This window comes from Drosophila miranda, chromosome 2, assembly GCF_003369915.1.
Source record: "Drosophila miranda strain MSH22 chromosome 2, D.miranda_PacBio2.1, whole genome shotgun sequence".
Taxonomy (NCBI): Eukaryota; Metazoa; Arthropoda; class Insecta; order Diptera; family Drosophilidae; genus Drosophila; species Drosophila miranda.
This window is the reverse complement of record NC_046675.1, coordinates 6,926,559-6,939,931: the sequence shown is the minus strand read 5'-3', so window position 1 is coordinate 6,939,931 and position 13,373 is coordinate 6,926,559. Positions and strand designations below refer to the sequence as shown.

The 13,373-nt window shown below is 47.8% G+C and overlaps 6 protein-coding genes across 10 annotated transcripts; 4 read left to right on the top strand and 2 right to left on the bottom strand.

Annotated features, from left to right (window-relative positions):
• Positions 1-4,027: 4,027 nt before the first annotated feature.
• On the top strand, positions 4,028-5,272 carry LOC108155992 (Golgi-associated plant pathogenesis-related protein 1-like). The gene is made up of 5 exons (XM_017287190.2): positions 4,028-4,259; positions 4,315-4,443; positions 4,515-4,732; positions 4,789-4,872; positions 4,933-5,272. Exons 1-5 carry the CDS (start codon positions 4,221-4,223, stop codon positions 5,006-5,008), a joined length of 546 nt encoding a protein of 181 aa, XP_017142679.1. The 5' UTR covers positions 4,028-4,220; the 3' UTR covers positions 5,009-5,272.
• A 100-nt stretch (positions 5,273-5,372) lies between these two features.
• On the top strand, positions 5,373-8,631 carry LOC108155988 (ADP-ribosylation factor-like protein 3). 3 transcript variants are annotated; one of them, XM_017287185.2, is made up of 4 exons: positions 5,373-5,568; positions 7,898-8,026; positions 8,093-8,224; positions 8,284-8,631. In XM_017287185.2, the coding sequence occupies exons 1-4, from the start codon at positions 5,515-5,517 to the stop codon at positions 8,557-8,559; spliced, it is 591 nt and encodes a 196-aa protein (XP_017142674.1). In that variant the 5' UTR covers positions 5,373-5,514; the 3' UTR covers positions 8,560-8,631. The 3 variants fall into 3 exon arrangements, with proteins under 3 accessions (XP_017142674.1, XP_017142671.1, XP_017142673.1); XM_017287182.2 differs by having other exon boundaries at positions 7,898-8,224; XM_017287184.1 differs by lacking the exon at positions 5,373-5,568 and adding an exon at positions 7,554-7,646 and having other exon boundaries at positions 7,898-8,224.
• Positions 5,501-7,342, bottom strand: LOC108155986 (RCC1 domain-containing protein 1). Of its 2 annotated transcripts, none has more exons than XM_017287178.2 (4): positions 7,212-7,342; positions 6,589-7,129; positions 6,452-6,527; positions 5,501-6,389 (listed from the first exon to the last, which is right to left on the bottom strand). In XM_017287178.2, exons 1-4 carry the CDS (start codon positions 7,321-7,323, stop codon positions 5,904-5,906), a joined length of 1,215 nt encoding a protein of 404 aa, XP_017142667.2. In that variant the 5' UTR covers positions 7,324-7,342; the 3' UTR covers positions 5,501-5,903. The 2 variants fall into 2 exon arrangements, with proteins under 2 accessions (XP_017142667.2, XP_017142669.1); XM_017287180.2 differs by having other exon boundaries at positions 6,298-6,389; positions 6,593-7,129.
• LOC108155990 (ADP-ribosylation factor-like protein 3) lies at positions 8,627-9,420 on the top strand. 2 transcript variants are annotated; one of them, XM_017287188.2, is made up of 3 exons: positions 8,627-8,914; positions 8,977-9,213; positions 9,263-9,420. In XM_017287188.2, exons 1-3 carry the CDS (start codon positions 8,705-8,707, stop codon positions 9,341-9,343), a joined length of 528 nt encoding a protein of 175 aa, XP_017142677.1. In that variant the 5' UTR covers positions 8,627-8,704; the 3' UTR covers positions 9,344-9,420. The 2 variants fall into 2 exon arrangements, with proteins under 2 accessions (XP_017142677.1, XP_033244268.1); XM_033388377.1 differs by having other exon boundaries at positions 8,628-8,914; positions 9,274-9,418.
• Positions 9,421-9,650: 230 nt separating this feature from the next.
• On the top strand, positions 9,651-10,114 carry LOC108155993. Its single transcript, XM_017287191.2, has one exon. It carries the CDS (start codon positions 9,686-9,688, stop codon positions 10,052-10,054), a length of 369 nt encoding a protein of 122 aa, XP_017142680.1. The 5' UTR covers positions 9,651-9,685; the 3' UTR covers positions 10,055-10,114.
• LOC108155995 lies at positions 10,050-13,277 on the bottom strand. The gene is made up of 3 exons (XM_033388374.1): positions 11,210-13,277; positions 10,880-11,152; positions 10,050-10,815 (listed from the first exon to the last, which is right to left on the bottom strand). The coding sequence occupies exons 1-3, from the start codon at positions 13,143-13,145 to the stop codon at positions 10,136-10,138; spliced, it is 2,889 nt and encodes a 962-aa protein (XP_033244265.1). The 5' UTR covers positions 13,146-13,277; the 3' UTR covers positions 10,050-10,135.
• Between the last annotated feature and the right edge of the window lie 96 nt (positions 13,278-13,373).

The window sequence follows — 13,373 nt, the reverse complement described above, 5'->3', positions numbered from 1 at the left end:
CACACAAATACAAAATCCGATTCCAACTCCAATGCCCACGTCGCCCCATTGCCACAGATATACATATATGTTGTATGTACAGGCAGTCAGCAGGCAGCGGCAGCTGGCGGCATGTGGCACGCGGCAAATGCAGTCTGACTGGCAGCACGTTTCCATGTTGATGCTGCGCCAAAAATAACAACCAACAACACCAGCCAGAGAGACCCAGAGAAACAGCCAGCCAGCCAGCCAGGCAGCCAGCCAGCAGGCATTGGGGAAACGGCCCTGGTCGTGGCCATGGTCGTGGCTGTGTGGCTGTGTGGCTATGAATGGCGCCGTTTTGGGCGTTTTGTTTGACCAAAAACTGCAACTAGTCGGCGAAGGTCGTGCAGCCAACGGAATTTCATTAGACAGCCAGACGCAATGCAAATGTCCAGGCAGCAGCTCCAAACGAAAGCGAAAGCGATAGCCTTAGCGCCTCTCCCATAAAGAGGATGCAGGAGGTCTGGTCTGGTCTGGCAATGTAATCATGTAATCGTGGGTCTATCATGGCTGGTTAAGTAAGTGGCTAACTGTAATTAGGCGGTTGTTTTGTGCTGGCAGGACACTCAAGCTGTCAACAAATTAGACATCTGTCAGGGCATTTGCAGCGGAAGTGAGTGCCAAAAAGGCGAAAAATGGTGCCTTAATGGTTGTGTCTTTTTGGGAAATCACTTTCAAACCAGGCAGGGAAAATTACCTCTTGGAGAGATGAAATGTCCAAGTTTTCCCACTAGAAAATATAAACCCCAAGCAATTTCCAATACCCCATAAAAAGTAGAGTCTTTGCGGGTTTTATGCCATTTCTTACTTTCCAACGAATATTGGTTCATATCAAAAATCTGTACGTCTACTTAGTCATGCACTTGACAGAGGCTACTTACCCCTGTGCGCACAACTGTACTCCGAAAAGAACAAAGCCACCTAAATGAAGGGCATAGAAAAATGAAGCAAAGTACACACACACAAAAAAAAAAAACACACACAGAAAAATGGGGAAAATGTGAAAAAAATGAAACATATCCATACACACATAAACACACACACATATATATACACATGTACATACATATGTACGTTAAAAAGTTTGCCCACTCAACGGCAGACGCCATCGCAAAGAGGGAGAGGAGGAGAAGGGAGATTGGCAAGCAGAATGGAACTTGGAGGCGCACGTAGACACGAAGCCGAGGTAGAGGTTAGGGGACGCTGATGTGATGTGATGTACATGGAGCATAGAGAGCATAGAGCATGTAGACAACTGGCAACAATAACGGCATTTTCGATGCAGAGAAAAACGACGAAGCAGCAGCTCCGACGACGTTGACGAAAAGGACGTGCAGGATGAGGAGAGCAGTCGCCTCCTGTCGACGAGGAGTTGCCAACAGCCACTTGACACTTCCGTCGTCACATGAATGGAGCCGTAAAAATGCGACGCTGCATTCGTTTCATTTTCGTTCGTTCCATTCCCTTCATTCGTTCTACCCGGATTTCTTTCTTTTTTTTTCGGCTGCGGGTGCGGGGCACGTTAGTACTTTTTTTATATTTGGGCAGGCATGTGTTGCAGGCGGCAGTGGCAAGTGTAGAAATGAGGCAAATACATTCATGCATAATTTTGATGGCACTTTGAGTGGTAGGACAGGAGCTGCTTCCATTTACATTTGGGATGCCAAAACGTTTTGGGAACACGTTTTGCTTTTCGCTTCTTTTTTCGTGTATTCACTCAAGTGTGTGTAGGCCTCCCCCAGGAGGTAGAGTGGGAGAGTGGGAGAGGGACAAGGCAAGTCATTAACGCAAAAACAAAGTGACGATTAGTTGCGGGGGTGGCGAGGGGCCTTTGAGTTGAGTTTTTGCGGTTCAATGTACGCCAAAAAGTAAATAGGCAGTGCACACACACAAGTGAAACACCACCCCACACAGACAGGCCAGCCCCAAGGTAGGTCAGGGAGCGGGAGCCAACCAAGTGATGAGACCTTTGCACACACAACACCACAAACAGTGGAGGGAGAAGGCCTCCAATGGCAGCCTGGGAGGGGGCATGTGGCGTTGGATCCCGTCAATTCGGACAGCGGGCAAACAGCGAGAAGAGTAGCCTCTAGCCTGGATCAAATCTGGGATATTTATGACCATGTTTTTTAGGTCCTCAACAGCCGTCGCTCTCTCATGTTTTCGGTTATGATTGACTGATTTCTGTTGAAGCTTTGGCGTCTCCTGGCACGCATGAATAACACTTTTCGAGAAACGAAAACCAGAGACGCCAGTGCCTCTGCCTGTGCCCCCGGTGGGCTCTACAATTAGCACTTTTCGTACTGGGGACAGGCCCGGCCCGGCCCTCAAGTGGTTGCCGCCTCGCCTCTGCTGCTGTTGCTGCTCCTCCTGCTGCTGCCCTGATAAGCTGCAGACAGTGATTGCCTTGAGTCAGGCGCTTGAACTCTCCATCGCTCCATCGTTCCATCTCTCTGCCGTCCGCTCTGCCCGGCACTCTCTTAGTCATTCTGCGGTGGCAATTTCTAGCTGCAAATAGTTTTGCGACCTAAAAGTGACAAGCACCCGCTGGCCCTCTAGGCCTCCAGCCAGAGTTCTTCTTTCTTTTTTTTTTGTCGATAACAAAGTTTGCCAACCCAACAAAAAACCACCGCTCATAAAATGAAAAAAAAATGAAAAAAAATAAAAACGTAAAGCCCAAAAGCAAAGCAAAGCCTATTTACGCACCGCATTCCGTCTGTCCGGGCGTCTTCCAGAACAGAACAGAACTGCCACACAGAGTGCATTATAAGATAAACATTTGTTTTCTACTTTTTCATTTGGCAAATAACATGAAAGCGTTGAACTCGCCCACAGACCGCCACACCATATGTATACTTATAGAGCACACACAGATATATATATCTGAATTTATAGACGGTCGGACAGAGGCGGCCATTGAAGGCCCTACAATACGATCAATGGTTGGGACAAAGCGAAGACTCGAAGCTCGTGAAAAAGTCATGGAAGCTGCCTAAAACCTGACGATCGTTTCCAAGTTGAATCACGTAGTATCCCATCTTATAAACGCATGTGGCACGAGAAACCTTCACGCGGATCAGCACTTCAACGAAATCGAAATTATCACGCGTTCGCGGAAAATAGCCCAAGCTAAAACAAAGAAATACCCCAACACAACGAAAGCTCCAGGCCCAACCCGACGACAGTCAATCAGTCGGGCAGTCAGGCAGTCAGCCACTCATCGGGTCTGACGAGTCACAAGTGCTGAAAAGTTTATTGCACTATGTTCGTCTGACTTTTGCTAGGGCAAATATTGTTTAATAACATTTTTAAAAATACAATTTACTGATTAAATGCGCTGCGACGTCGACGGCTACGGGTACGACTACGGCACAATGGCACGGCTGTAGTCCTACCCCAAGATGAAAAATTTTGTGTGCTTCCCTCGAGGCGAATGACTGTGTACTTTTGATGCGGCAACGGAGGTTCTAGATTCTGATAATCAGGAGCATTATAAATAAAGCCGGTTCTAGCTCTTGCAAGTCCTTAAAGTCGAACTTGCGCATCGTATTTTCATCGCCGAGGGCCTCCTGACTGCCCCAGGAGCCATACTGACTAAAACTGAATACGATAAGCCGACAACACAAAAACCAGATGATGCTGTCACTGAAATGAGGAGAATCAAGCGTCTTGTTTTTTAGATGATTTTCCCTAAGGCAACACTCACCCCATTCTTAAGATTTTTTCAGTTTCCAATGAGCTCAGTTTTGTTGGGAAAATTCGGGTTGTACAGATTGTACTACAGTATTTTCTACAAAAACCTCCTATTTATGACAAAAGATTTTACTTTAAATAAAGCGAGCACTAGAGCACCTTAGAGACAACTAAACCTTTGAAAGTATTTTTATTCAGTCAGGGAGTGCTGCTCCGAGGATCTCCTAGAGCCCATGCTCCCAACACTCAAACAAGTTAATATCTGCTGTGGGTTGGAGGCGTGCCCCTTTATTGTTATAAAACCTTCAAAAATCCAGGAAAAACTCCTCGAAATATGGTTGGGGCTTCACCCAATCGTCACCTTTTATCTTTTAGATGAATTTTTGAAAAAGCATTTGTCAAATGCAATTGGAAAAAACCTTCAGACTTGTATCTTTGCCCTGGCAAATACTGCCAATCGATTGTTCAAAGTAAAACTCTTTCGGTTGAATAAAAAGGTTTATAAAATGGTGAAAATTATACTCATTTTGTTAGCTATTTATGGGGTAAGTGAAATGAAAATACATACAATTTGGCAGCACCGTTCTACTTTAGTGGCAGTTCGCCCAGATCGATGGGGGCTTTCCTGAGGATGCCCTTGCAAGGCACAATGAGCACAGAAAAAATCACGGTTGCCCGGACTTAAAATTGGACTCGGACCTGAGCAACGAATGCGAAGCATATGCCAAGGTATTGCTGCAATTCGAAACAAAGTCCCAGAGAGCTACCACTAACAACTGATAGTTTTCCGTCACATACAGACTCTGGCCGGGAAGGGTAAGCTGGAGCCAACGAAACTTGATGGGTATACAGAAAATTTGTGCATGACTATCAAGAAGCCGCTAGAATGCATAGAGAGCTGGTATATGGAAAAGAACCTGTACGATTATAATGCACCAAGATTGAGTTCGGAAACTGAACATTTCACGGCCATGATTTGGAAGGCTTCGAACACTCTGGGTATTGGCCTTTTTACAAAGTGAGTGAATCGATCATATTCGTATTTAGCAAACCGCCACTCATCCCCCTTCATAGGGATGAAAACCACTACGTTGTGGCGCGGTACAAGCCGAAAGGCAATATTAAATCGGAATTCAAGGAAAATATTCCCAAGGCCACGTATGTGTTTGTACCATTCTGTGAATTTTCATTTATTATATTAATTTCCCTTTTTTTTAGTGGCAATGCGGATCATTCTAAGTCATTTTGCCTTGCTGTTCTAATTCTAGTTGCGGTTTTTATTGAACGTAATTGAGTTTGAAATTTCATTTGTAGCATTCAAAATTAAACAAGAGTAATTCTTCTTTTGGCAGAAACACAAGCATTTTTAAATTTTCGCGCCATCTTTTGACATTAACATTGTCCCATGCGCTTAGTTTAACATTACTTTAACATAATGTTGCTTAGGAATGTTGCGAATTACGTAAATTCATAGATGTTGCGCTGATAATGTTGCGGAATAATGTTGCGAGTTTCGTAGAACCATTTCAGCAAAAAATATAAAACCAGCACTTCCTAACACTAGTCGTGTGGTGCTCTTTCCAGCACTTCTGTGCATTTGGCGCCCTAAGAGCAATTCAAAAATCGAAATGAAAGCACATGTATGCTGTATGCGTTATGTTGGTGGTTCTGTTCTGCCTTGAGAGCTGCGAGTTGATGCCCAAAAGCTGCGGGTTAGCGGTTGTTTAAGCTCCCGTCGATAATTACCAACTTCTCCACCCAGTGCGCACGTGTTCTAGTTTTATAATTATTTTTGGATCAATGGGAGCGATTTTATTTTGCTGCGCGATCATATCTATTACCATCGGTGGTGGTGTAAGTCTTAGAGCAAAACAGTGACCCAGAGTGTTAAGGTTTTCTTCTTGGAACACCATGTGCCCGCAGATCACAAGCAAAGTTCGAATTATAAATTAAGAAAAATATAAAAATAATCAAATTGTAAACAATATATATAAGTGTATGTATCCATGTAATGTCTGCATGCAAATTTGTCTGTGGACCAGGATGCTCGATTTAGGGGGGCGGAATCCGGTGGGCCACAAATTCCAACTTGATCTAGTCTGGTGCCACAAAATACTGCACAAGAAAACAGGTTGCTCTAGCTCTAACCCTATTCGAACCCCATTAGAACAGGTAGATGACCTGTGCACTCAAGAAATGGCATCAGCAGAGGAAACACTCTTCTTTTGCTTCGCCGTCACCACGAGCAGCGTTGCCCAAGGCCCGCATAGGCCGTTGACGAAATCGAGGTCTACACCAACTCCATCTAGAGCTTGGAATGAGTCCAAAAAGTTCTGCTCACACAGTTGCTTGCCCAACTGACCGTGTATGCACCAGCCACTAGCCCATAGCCTCCCACACCGCCGAAGCAGCAGAGTGTGACGAGAGCCGGCGAAAACTCTGAGAGGCTCACAGACGCCTTCATCATCCCCACTCTCGTTCTCTCTGCTGGAGCAGCAGCACTCGGGCAGATCATGCAGCTGTGGTAGGGGATACACGGTGGGCTCCTTCAGCAAGCCACCGGGTTTCATAACGCGCATGCCAAGTTGGCCGCTGCAGTTGAGCCCCCAAGTGTAGAGATCTCCGAATGCGGATATAGCCGCACTGTGCCATCCGCCGGCAGCAATGCCAGTTATCTACAATTAACGCTCGAGTGTGACTGTGACAACTGAGATAAGAAACGAAGACAGTGACATACCTTGATCCCCGCTAGCGCCTCTATCAATTGGGGCGTTTCTTCCACTCCTAGCGCCATTTGTCCCAACTGACCGCGACTGTGAAAAGTAAACAAAAGTGTCAAAAACCCGAAACTGAATTATAAACGGGAATACCTACAGACCATTTCCCCAGGTGTATACGTCGCCGTTGCCATTGAGAAGCAGGGCATGCTCATGTCCACATTCCAGCTGCTGGACTCGCCACTGGCGATCGGGAAACTGATGCAGGCAACTGGGTATGGAGTAGACCGCATTTTCAGAGCTGATTGCCACATTGATGTTCGTTCCGCAGGCAATGTGCTCGATAATGGGAGGTGCTGGAGCCTTGGCCGCCCCGAAAATAGTCCGCTTCGTTGCCGTACTTGGTCTGGGGGGACTTTCCAGTCGTATCGCTTGCAAAGTCGCCTCCAATTTGGGCTGAATTTTGTACAGTTCGCCAGTGTACAGCAGAACCAGGCAGTGCGAGTCGCCAGCGGCCAATGCTTTTATCTCTCCAGGGGCTTCCACTTCCACGCAATCGCCTGGCTCCGTCTCGAGCAGGCCCCGCAGTCGCAACTTCCGGTCTAGGGCATAGGCAGTGTAACGCCAAGCGATCGAGATCGTGCACTGATTCTTTTTGCTGTTGCTGTTGCTGTTGCCGCCGTCGTGCGCATTTAATTCTATAATGAAAGGACTGCTTAGTATACATTTCAATTGGGTGAGAGAGCGAGCCGCGCGGCGGCTTTGTTGCCAGATACAAACCACTAAAGCCTGCACACACTGCACTGGCACTGGCAGCGCGCTCGTCGTGGGGGCTGTTTACAAATTCATGCTGGCCAAATGCGTTGAAGCCCGTAAATAGTAACTGTCGCATCTTCTTCCGTTTCGGCCGGCTCCACACGGCCAGGCCAGGCCAGACACAGACCCAGACCCGGCGGTTGCGTAGCGACGCTTTTGGCCCGCTCTCGCTGCTGTTGTGTTGTTGTTGGTTGGTGGAGCGTTGAGAGAATTTTTTAGTAGTAGTTGGTGCCTGGCGTTGAACCTGAAATGTTGTGTTTGGTGGTGGTTTTTTTCTATCAGTTTTCCTCCTAATCCAAAAGACACGTTCAGGAGCGCCCGCGCACGCCTTATCGTAGAAAATCACCGCTCCGGGACAGATAGTGACAAGCTGTTGCCGCTTTCAGATCGAATAAGATGGTATGTAGATTGTGCACTTAATGGGCACTCTTTCGTGGCGTAATAAGCCAATTACAATTTGTTATTAAGTAATTTTTCCCAAAAAATCTAATTTTGTTTGTTGTCGCGATCGTTTCCATGGATACACTCGTGAAACGTACGTTGCCAAACACTAGTCGTGTGGTGCTTTTTGCAGCACTGCTGTGTGCTTTTGGCGCCCTAAGCACAATTCAAAAATTGAAATGAAAGCTAATAATATTCTATAACTGTAGGGACTGCTTTCGCTGCTACGCAAACTGCGCCCCAATCCGGAAAAGGAGGCACGAATTCTGCTCCTTGGCCTGGACAATGCGGGCAAGACCACGATTCTGAAGCAACTGGCGTCGGAGGATATAACAACGGTTCGTATGAAAAAGAAACAGAAGCGTTTCTGTTTTTCCCCAAAAATAAGGAGTGAACCCCTGCAGGTAACGCCCACGGCCGGCTTTAACATCAAGTCCGTGGCAGCCGATGGGTTCAAGCTCAATGTGTGGGACATTGGCGGCCAGTGGAAGATCCGTCCCTATTGGAAAAACTACTTTGCCAATACCGATGTCCTGGTGAGTCTGCCCGAAGATAATCCTTGAATTCCTTTTATAACTACTCCCTTCCTCGACAGATCTACGTGATTGACTGCACGGATCGGGCCCGTTTGCCGGAGGCGGGCAGCGAACTGTTCGAAATGCTGATGGACAATCGCCTCAAGCAGGTGCCTTTGCTGGTCTTTGCCAACAAACAAGATATGCCCGATGCCATGACTGCATCCGAAGTGGCCGAGAGAATGAACTTGGTCCAGCTCCAGGGGCGCACCTGGGAGATTAAGGCTTGCACTGCGGTCAATGGCACTGGCCTGAAGGAGGGAATGGACTGGGTGTGCCAGAACATGAAGAAATAATTTGTTTAATAATTTATTTTAAGGTTCGACTCATAAATATATGTACATCTAATCTAATATCCTTAAAACTTAGTAGAAATGCAGTTTTACTTCAACCTTAATAGAACACTTACATTTATCTGTACTTGAATACAATAAGGTCTCCATGTGCTTTAACGGCTCCTTTTCGCTCATTCGCAAACTCCTGCCTCCAAGGGCCGAGGAGCCCTGTCTCCTCGTCTTGGGACTGGACAATGCTGGCAAATCATCTCTGACCGGAAGCCTAGCTGACAAATTGGGCGACAGTGTAAGGTGTCACGGACGGCTGAAAAACCGACAGCTCTGGGCCAACTATTACAAGAATGTCAGGGGCTTGGTGAGACTTGGACTACTCATCAGAGGTTACCCAGCTAAAATCCAAAAAAAATCCACCCGCAGATCTTTGTCATCGACAGCAAGGATACGGCCCGGCTGAGCGAGGCTCGTTGCGTGCTCTGTGATGTTCTGCTGGATGAGCGAGTACGGAATGTCCCACTGCTGATTGTGGCCAACAAACAGGACGCCTTGGGTGCCATGTCCAGCCGCCTTATGGTCGATTTGATGGGTCTGAGCCGCTTGGAGGGACGCGAGTGGATCATACAAGAGTGTTCGGTGACGACAGGCAGCGGTATTCAGGTGGGTTGAGGAATCACTTTCAATTTAAATTACTTGCAACACTTTGCAGACGTTTTACAGGGCATCATCGGTTGGATTTCCAAGAATATACGAAAGTGATCGTATAAACCATTCGTTCATTGAGCTATAATTCTGTTCTAAATTTTAAATGAAGCTTAACAAGGGACTAATCAAGGTTCAATGGCATATAATACGTTGTTTTAATCGTTATAGATTATCATTATAGGGACTGACAAAGTCTCCTCCGCCAGCGCCTGGCGTGTCATTAGCATTTTGTCAGAGCAGCATCACCCTACCTGGGCCAGGGCCAGTGAACTTTCTAATCGGAGAAAATTGTGCTATGTGAGGAAAATTAGGAACTCTAGACCTGCACAGATTATGGGTATGGGTGTCAGCGGTTTTCCAGCTGATAAGGGCTATAAAATGAGCAGCTCAGGGACTGGAATCCAATAGTTTCCATTCGTTCATCGCAATGCGCTTTCTGATTTTCTTAGTACTCGGCACGGTCCTGGCGTTGGCCCAGGCACGGACTCTGCGCGGATCGAATGAATCGCGAGATGAGTCCCAGGAGCTGAGCCCCAGCTGGACGCACAGACACTCCTCGGTGTGGCCCTGCGATGTGGCCGACCATCCCCAGGCCTATGTGCTGATGCACAAGGTGGAGAAGCGCCTGGAGCGCATCGATAGCGAGACCACCAAGAAGCAGATTGTGGAGTACGTGACGGACCAGCTGCGTCAGTGCAAGTCGCACAACAACATGGACGAGCACTGCGTGAAGCGGTCCATTGGCTATGCCATGTCCTTCATCAACCACCAGAAGGAGCAGGCGAAACGATTCTGATGGGCAACGGCACAAGAGTAATATATATATAAAACAAATAAATGCAACAGTGAAAATGATTGAAGAGCTTCAAACTTTGAACTACAGATAGCCATAGGGGGGACCATCCTCCTGCAGTTGCGGCGGTGGGGTGGGCTTTTCATAATTCCCTATTTCGGCTTCCATGCGCTCTCTTTCCTTTTGGGCAAACTTGCTGCCCAGATAGAGCTGTTCTTTGTAGCGATTCATTCGCTTTTCGTCCAAGCTGTAGCGCCTCAATAGATCCCGCCTGTCCACAATGGACATGGTGATATCCTGACAATCTCTGGATGGCTGGCAGAAGGTCCAGGATCCAAATATGGTATCCACGCAACCGCAGGTGCGACAGTAGCCAACAAAGTTGCCCACCAGACTGGATTTTAGCTTGCGGAATGCCAGCGACACGGGTCCCCCCATTGTCCTTAGGGCATGCCCCGAGAAATCCCAATCCGTGATGTTCTCGATGATCACATGGGCTCGTGGCGGCACTGTTTCCTGCACGCTGACATTGATCATCACGCCGGATTGTAAGAGTTCTTCTTTCTTCGTATCAGCCTTGTCCTTCAGCTGGGATTGGTTAATCTTCACGCACTGTCGCCGAGATTTCCCTTGCTTGGGATTAATACAAGTTTGCTTCTTCTCTTCCGTGGTAGAGAAAAACTTTTTGTTTTTTGGAGTGCGGATATTGATCCGCACGCCCAGCACCAGGGACTCCCAGGACCCATCTATGTCGCAGGGTGCACCTGTGGCAGAGAGCGATATTGAATGGGGTTATTGGGATCGTCAGAGAACTGATGCCATGCATACCATCCGCTGGATCGGTAAAGCAACAGGCCAGGTCTTTAAGGTCCTTTTCATCGGCGGTCTCATTGCCACATTTACCCTTCTGCATGGTCTCCAAGCGCTGCAGAATCTTCTCCAGCACTGGGGCTATGTTGTCTGGATCCTGTGTCGATGAGACAATTTTCGATGGCTTCTGGGTCGGCGGCTCCTGTGCGGGCGGGTCCTGTGGTGGCGTCTCCTGTGTCGCAAGCTTCGACGATTTGTGGTATGGTACATGACCACTGCTGATCTGGTTTCCTTTTTAGAGAGCATCTTAGACTGGTGGAGAGCTTTTGAAAAACAAAAACCACTTACCCGACTGTCCCTGAAATGAATCATATCCTGGAGGCAATTCCATGCGACCATCTGAAGGAATGGAATTTTGATAGGAGCCAGGTCCCGGACCTGTCTGGCCCTGAAATGGACCATATCCTGCATTCAATCCCATGCGACCATCTGAAGCCATGGAATTGGAACCTTGACCTTGACCTTGACCTTGACCTGGACCTGAAGCTGGACTCCCATTCGAACCCACAATGCGTTGGGCCATCTCCAGCGGAGATATATTCATTTGACTGGCCATATTGTTAATCATATTCCCCCCCATCTGCGGCGCGGAGCCCATGCCCCCTCGATGGATGAGTGCCTCGGGGAAGGGCACTGGGGTTACGGCTTGGACCGAGTATTCATTGGTGCCCGCGAACCGCTTGATTGGTGTATGGTCGGACTGCTCGGACTGCTCGTACTGAAAGCTCTGCCTCAGCCTCTCCATTTGCCTTTGGTACTCATCGAAGAGGTTGTTGAACGGCGACTGTTTAATGGCGTTCAAGCCATCTATAATATCATGGCGATGCAGATCAGGAGCCAGGTCTTTCGCTGGGGCAGGATGTGTTTTAGGTCTGGCCTTAAAGTCACGGCTGTCTTGTGCTTTGAGTTTTTGTATTTCATTGCGAAAATGCTTTTTCTTTGTGCTGTCTGATTTCAGTTTGTGGATTTCTGGGCTCAGTCCCGGCCTGATCAGTGGCACCTCGTTCCAGATGAGCTGTCGGTTCTTCGATTTCGGCAAGTAGTACGGCTTGAGGCCGCCGTTCAACTGATTCTCCTTGTTCATCTTGAATGTCTCCATGGATTTCCGGTAGTTGTTTTCCCGAGACGGTAATTTATCCGCGACCTTCTGCTTGATGTGTTTCTTGGCCTGCACTTGCCCCTGATCGGCTGCCAGCATTGCCGGCCTTGAGTTGTCACAGCGACATGGGTTGAACCCAATCGTTCTACGCATATAGTCATCTTCCATGGGGATTTCCACTTTACTGGGCGCGGAGTACTGACGAGGATAGTTCTGATCACCGAGCGCTTGGGAGAATATTTTTTGGTAATCGTCATAGAGGCCCCCCGGATGGTCAGTCAGTCGTCGTTTCTTTAAGTTTTTCAGGATGTGCTTGAACCTAGTAGCGGTCCTCTGGGGATCCACTTCATCGAGCAGCTCATTGAGATGTTCATCTGAGGCCAGATCAAACGTGCCATGCAGTGAGTCGTCAAACAGGGAGGTGTTACTCCACAGGCGGTGTTCCATTTCATCGCTGATCTTTTTTGCGAGATCGCTTACGATATCACTCTCGTTGAGGCGCTCGAAAACATTCAATAACTCTGTCAAGGCACTGAGTCCATGCTTACCGGACTTGGTTAAGGACTCCATCAAGGATTTGGATGAGGACTCTGGGTTTCGGTTTGAAGCTGGGACCGTCACTGGCTGTTGCGGGGCTTCCTCGATGTATATCTGATTTGGCTGGTCTTCAGCTTCCTCTTTATGAGCCGCCTTTGATGTTGTATTAACAGATGCCTCCAATTGACTTGGCACGTTGCCCATCTGCAGTATTAGCATCCCAACGGGCTTCTTCCCATCGGCGGGTTCTTCCTCTTCTTCCTTTGACTTGGTAGTGTCCAGCCGGCCAACGTACTGGGCTGACTGTACTGAATCCTCGCTGTCCTTATCCTTGACCTCTTCATTGCGCCTCAGCCGATCCCGATAGGCAGTGTAGAGGCGCTGTGTATGTATCACCCGACCATCACCGACCACATCGTCCAACCCTCTTTCCCATGTGTCGGTCTCCTGTCGATAATGTCCATCATTCATTGTTTCCTGGGACTCACCTTGGCCGTTTGCTGCTGCGGGGATTGACAGTAGAAGGAAGCAGCAGCAACAGATAAAAACAGCTCTGAGTACGTGCTGGAGGTCACTCCATGTAGACATCTCATTTCCTTTTAAAAAATATACGCGAATGTCCTCCACCAAGCAGCAGAAGAGAATTGTTATTTTCCCAGCGCGATTAAATATTAGTTTTGTATATCATATGAACTAGCCAGGCCCCTTTTAAATCTAACATAGTTACAAAACGAGACAGAAAAGACACGGCTTTCTAGATGGAGATTGTAGATCGATTCCCTTTCCTCAAGGTTTCCCCCACCACACCACATGAAA

Coding starts and splice junctions, on each gene's coding strand:
- LOC108155988 (XM_017287182.2), top strand. CDS start 5,515: ATGGGAGCGATTTTATTTTGCTGCGCGATCATATCTATTACCATCGGT. Junction 5,569..7,897: donor CTATTACCATCGGTGGTGGT/GTAAGTCTTAGA, acceptor CTATAACTGTAG/GGACTGCTTTCGCTGCTACG. Junction 8,225..8,283: donor TTGCCAATACCGATGTCCTG/GTGAGTCTGCCC, acceptor CTTCCTCGACAG/ATCTACGTGATTGACTGCAC.
- LOC108155995 (XM_033388374.1), bottom strand. CDS start 13,145: ATGTCTACATGGAGTGACCTCCAGCACGTACTCAGAGCTGTTTTTATC. Junction 11,153..11,209: donor TTCATTTCAGGGACAGTCGG/GTAAGTGGTTTT, acceptor CTCTCTAAAAAG/GAAACCAGATCAGCAGTGGT. Junction 10,816..10,879: donor CTTTACCGATCCAGCGGATG/GTATGCATGGCA, acceptor TCTCTGCCACAG/GTGCACCCTGCGACATAGAT.
- LOC108155990 (XM_017287188.2), top strand. CDS start 8,705: ATGTGCTTTAACGGCTCCTTTTCGCTCATTCGCAAACTCCTGCCTCCA. Junction 8,915..8,976: donor ACAAGAATGTCAGGGGCTTG/GTGAGACTTGGA, acceptor ATCCACCCGCAG/ATCTTTGTCATCGACAGCAA. Junction 9,214..9,262: donor CGACAGGCAGCGGTATTCAG/GTGGGTTGAGGA, acceptor AACACTTTGCAG/ACGTTTTACAGGGCATCATC.
- LOC108155986 (XM_017287178.2), bottom strand. CDS start 7,323: ATGCGACAGTTACTATTTACGGGCTTCAACGCATTTGGCCAGCATGAA. Junction 7,130..7,211: donor AGTGTGTGCAGGCTTTAGTG/GTTTGTATCTGG, acceptor CTTTCATTATAG/AATTAAATGCGCACGACGGC. Junction 6,528..6,588: donor TACACCTGGGGAAATGGTCT/GTAGGTATTCCC, acceptor TACTTTTCACAG/TCGCGGTCAGTTGGGACAAA.
- LOC108155992 (XM_017287190.2), top strand. CDS start 4,221: ATGGTGAAAATTATACTCATTTTGTTAGCTATTTATGGG. Junction 4,444..4,514: donor AATGCGAAGCATATGCCAAG/GTATTGCTGCAA, acceptor CGTCACATACAG/ACTCTGGCCGGGAAGGGTAA. Junction 4,733..4,788: donor GGTATTGGCCTTTTTACAAA/GTGAGTGAATCG, acceptor CCCCCTTCATAG/GGATGAAAACCACTACGTTG.
- LOC108155993 (XM_017287191.2), top strand. CDS start 9,686: ATGCGCTTTCTGATTTTCTTAGTACTCGGCACGGTCCTGGCGTTGGCC.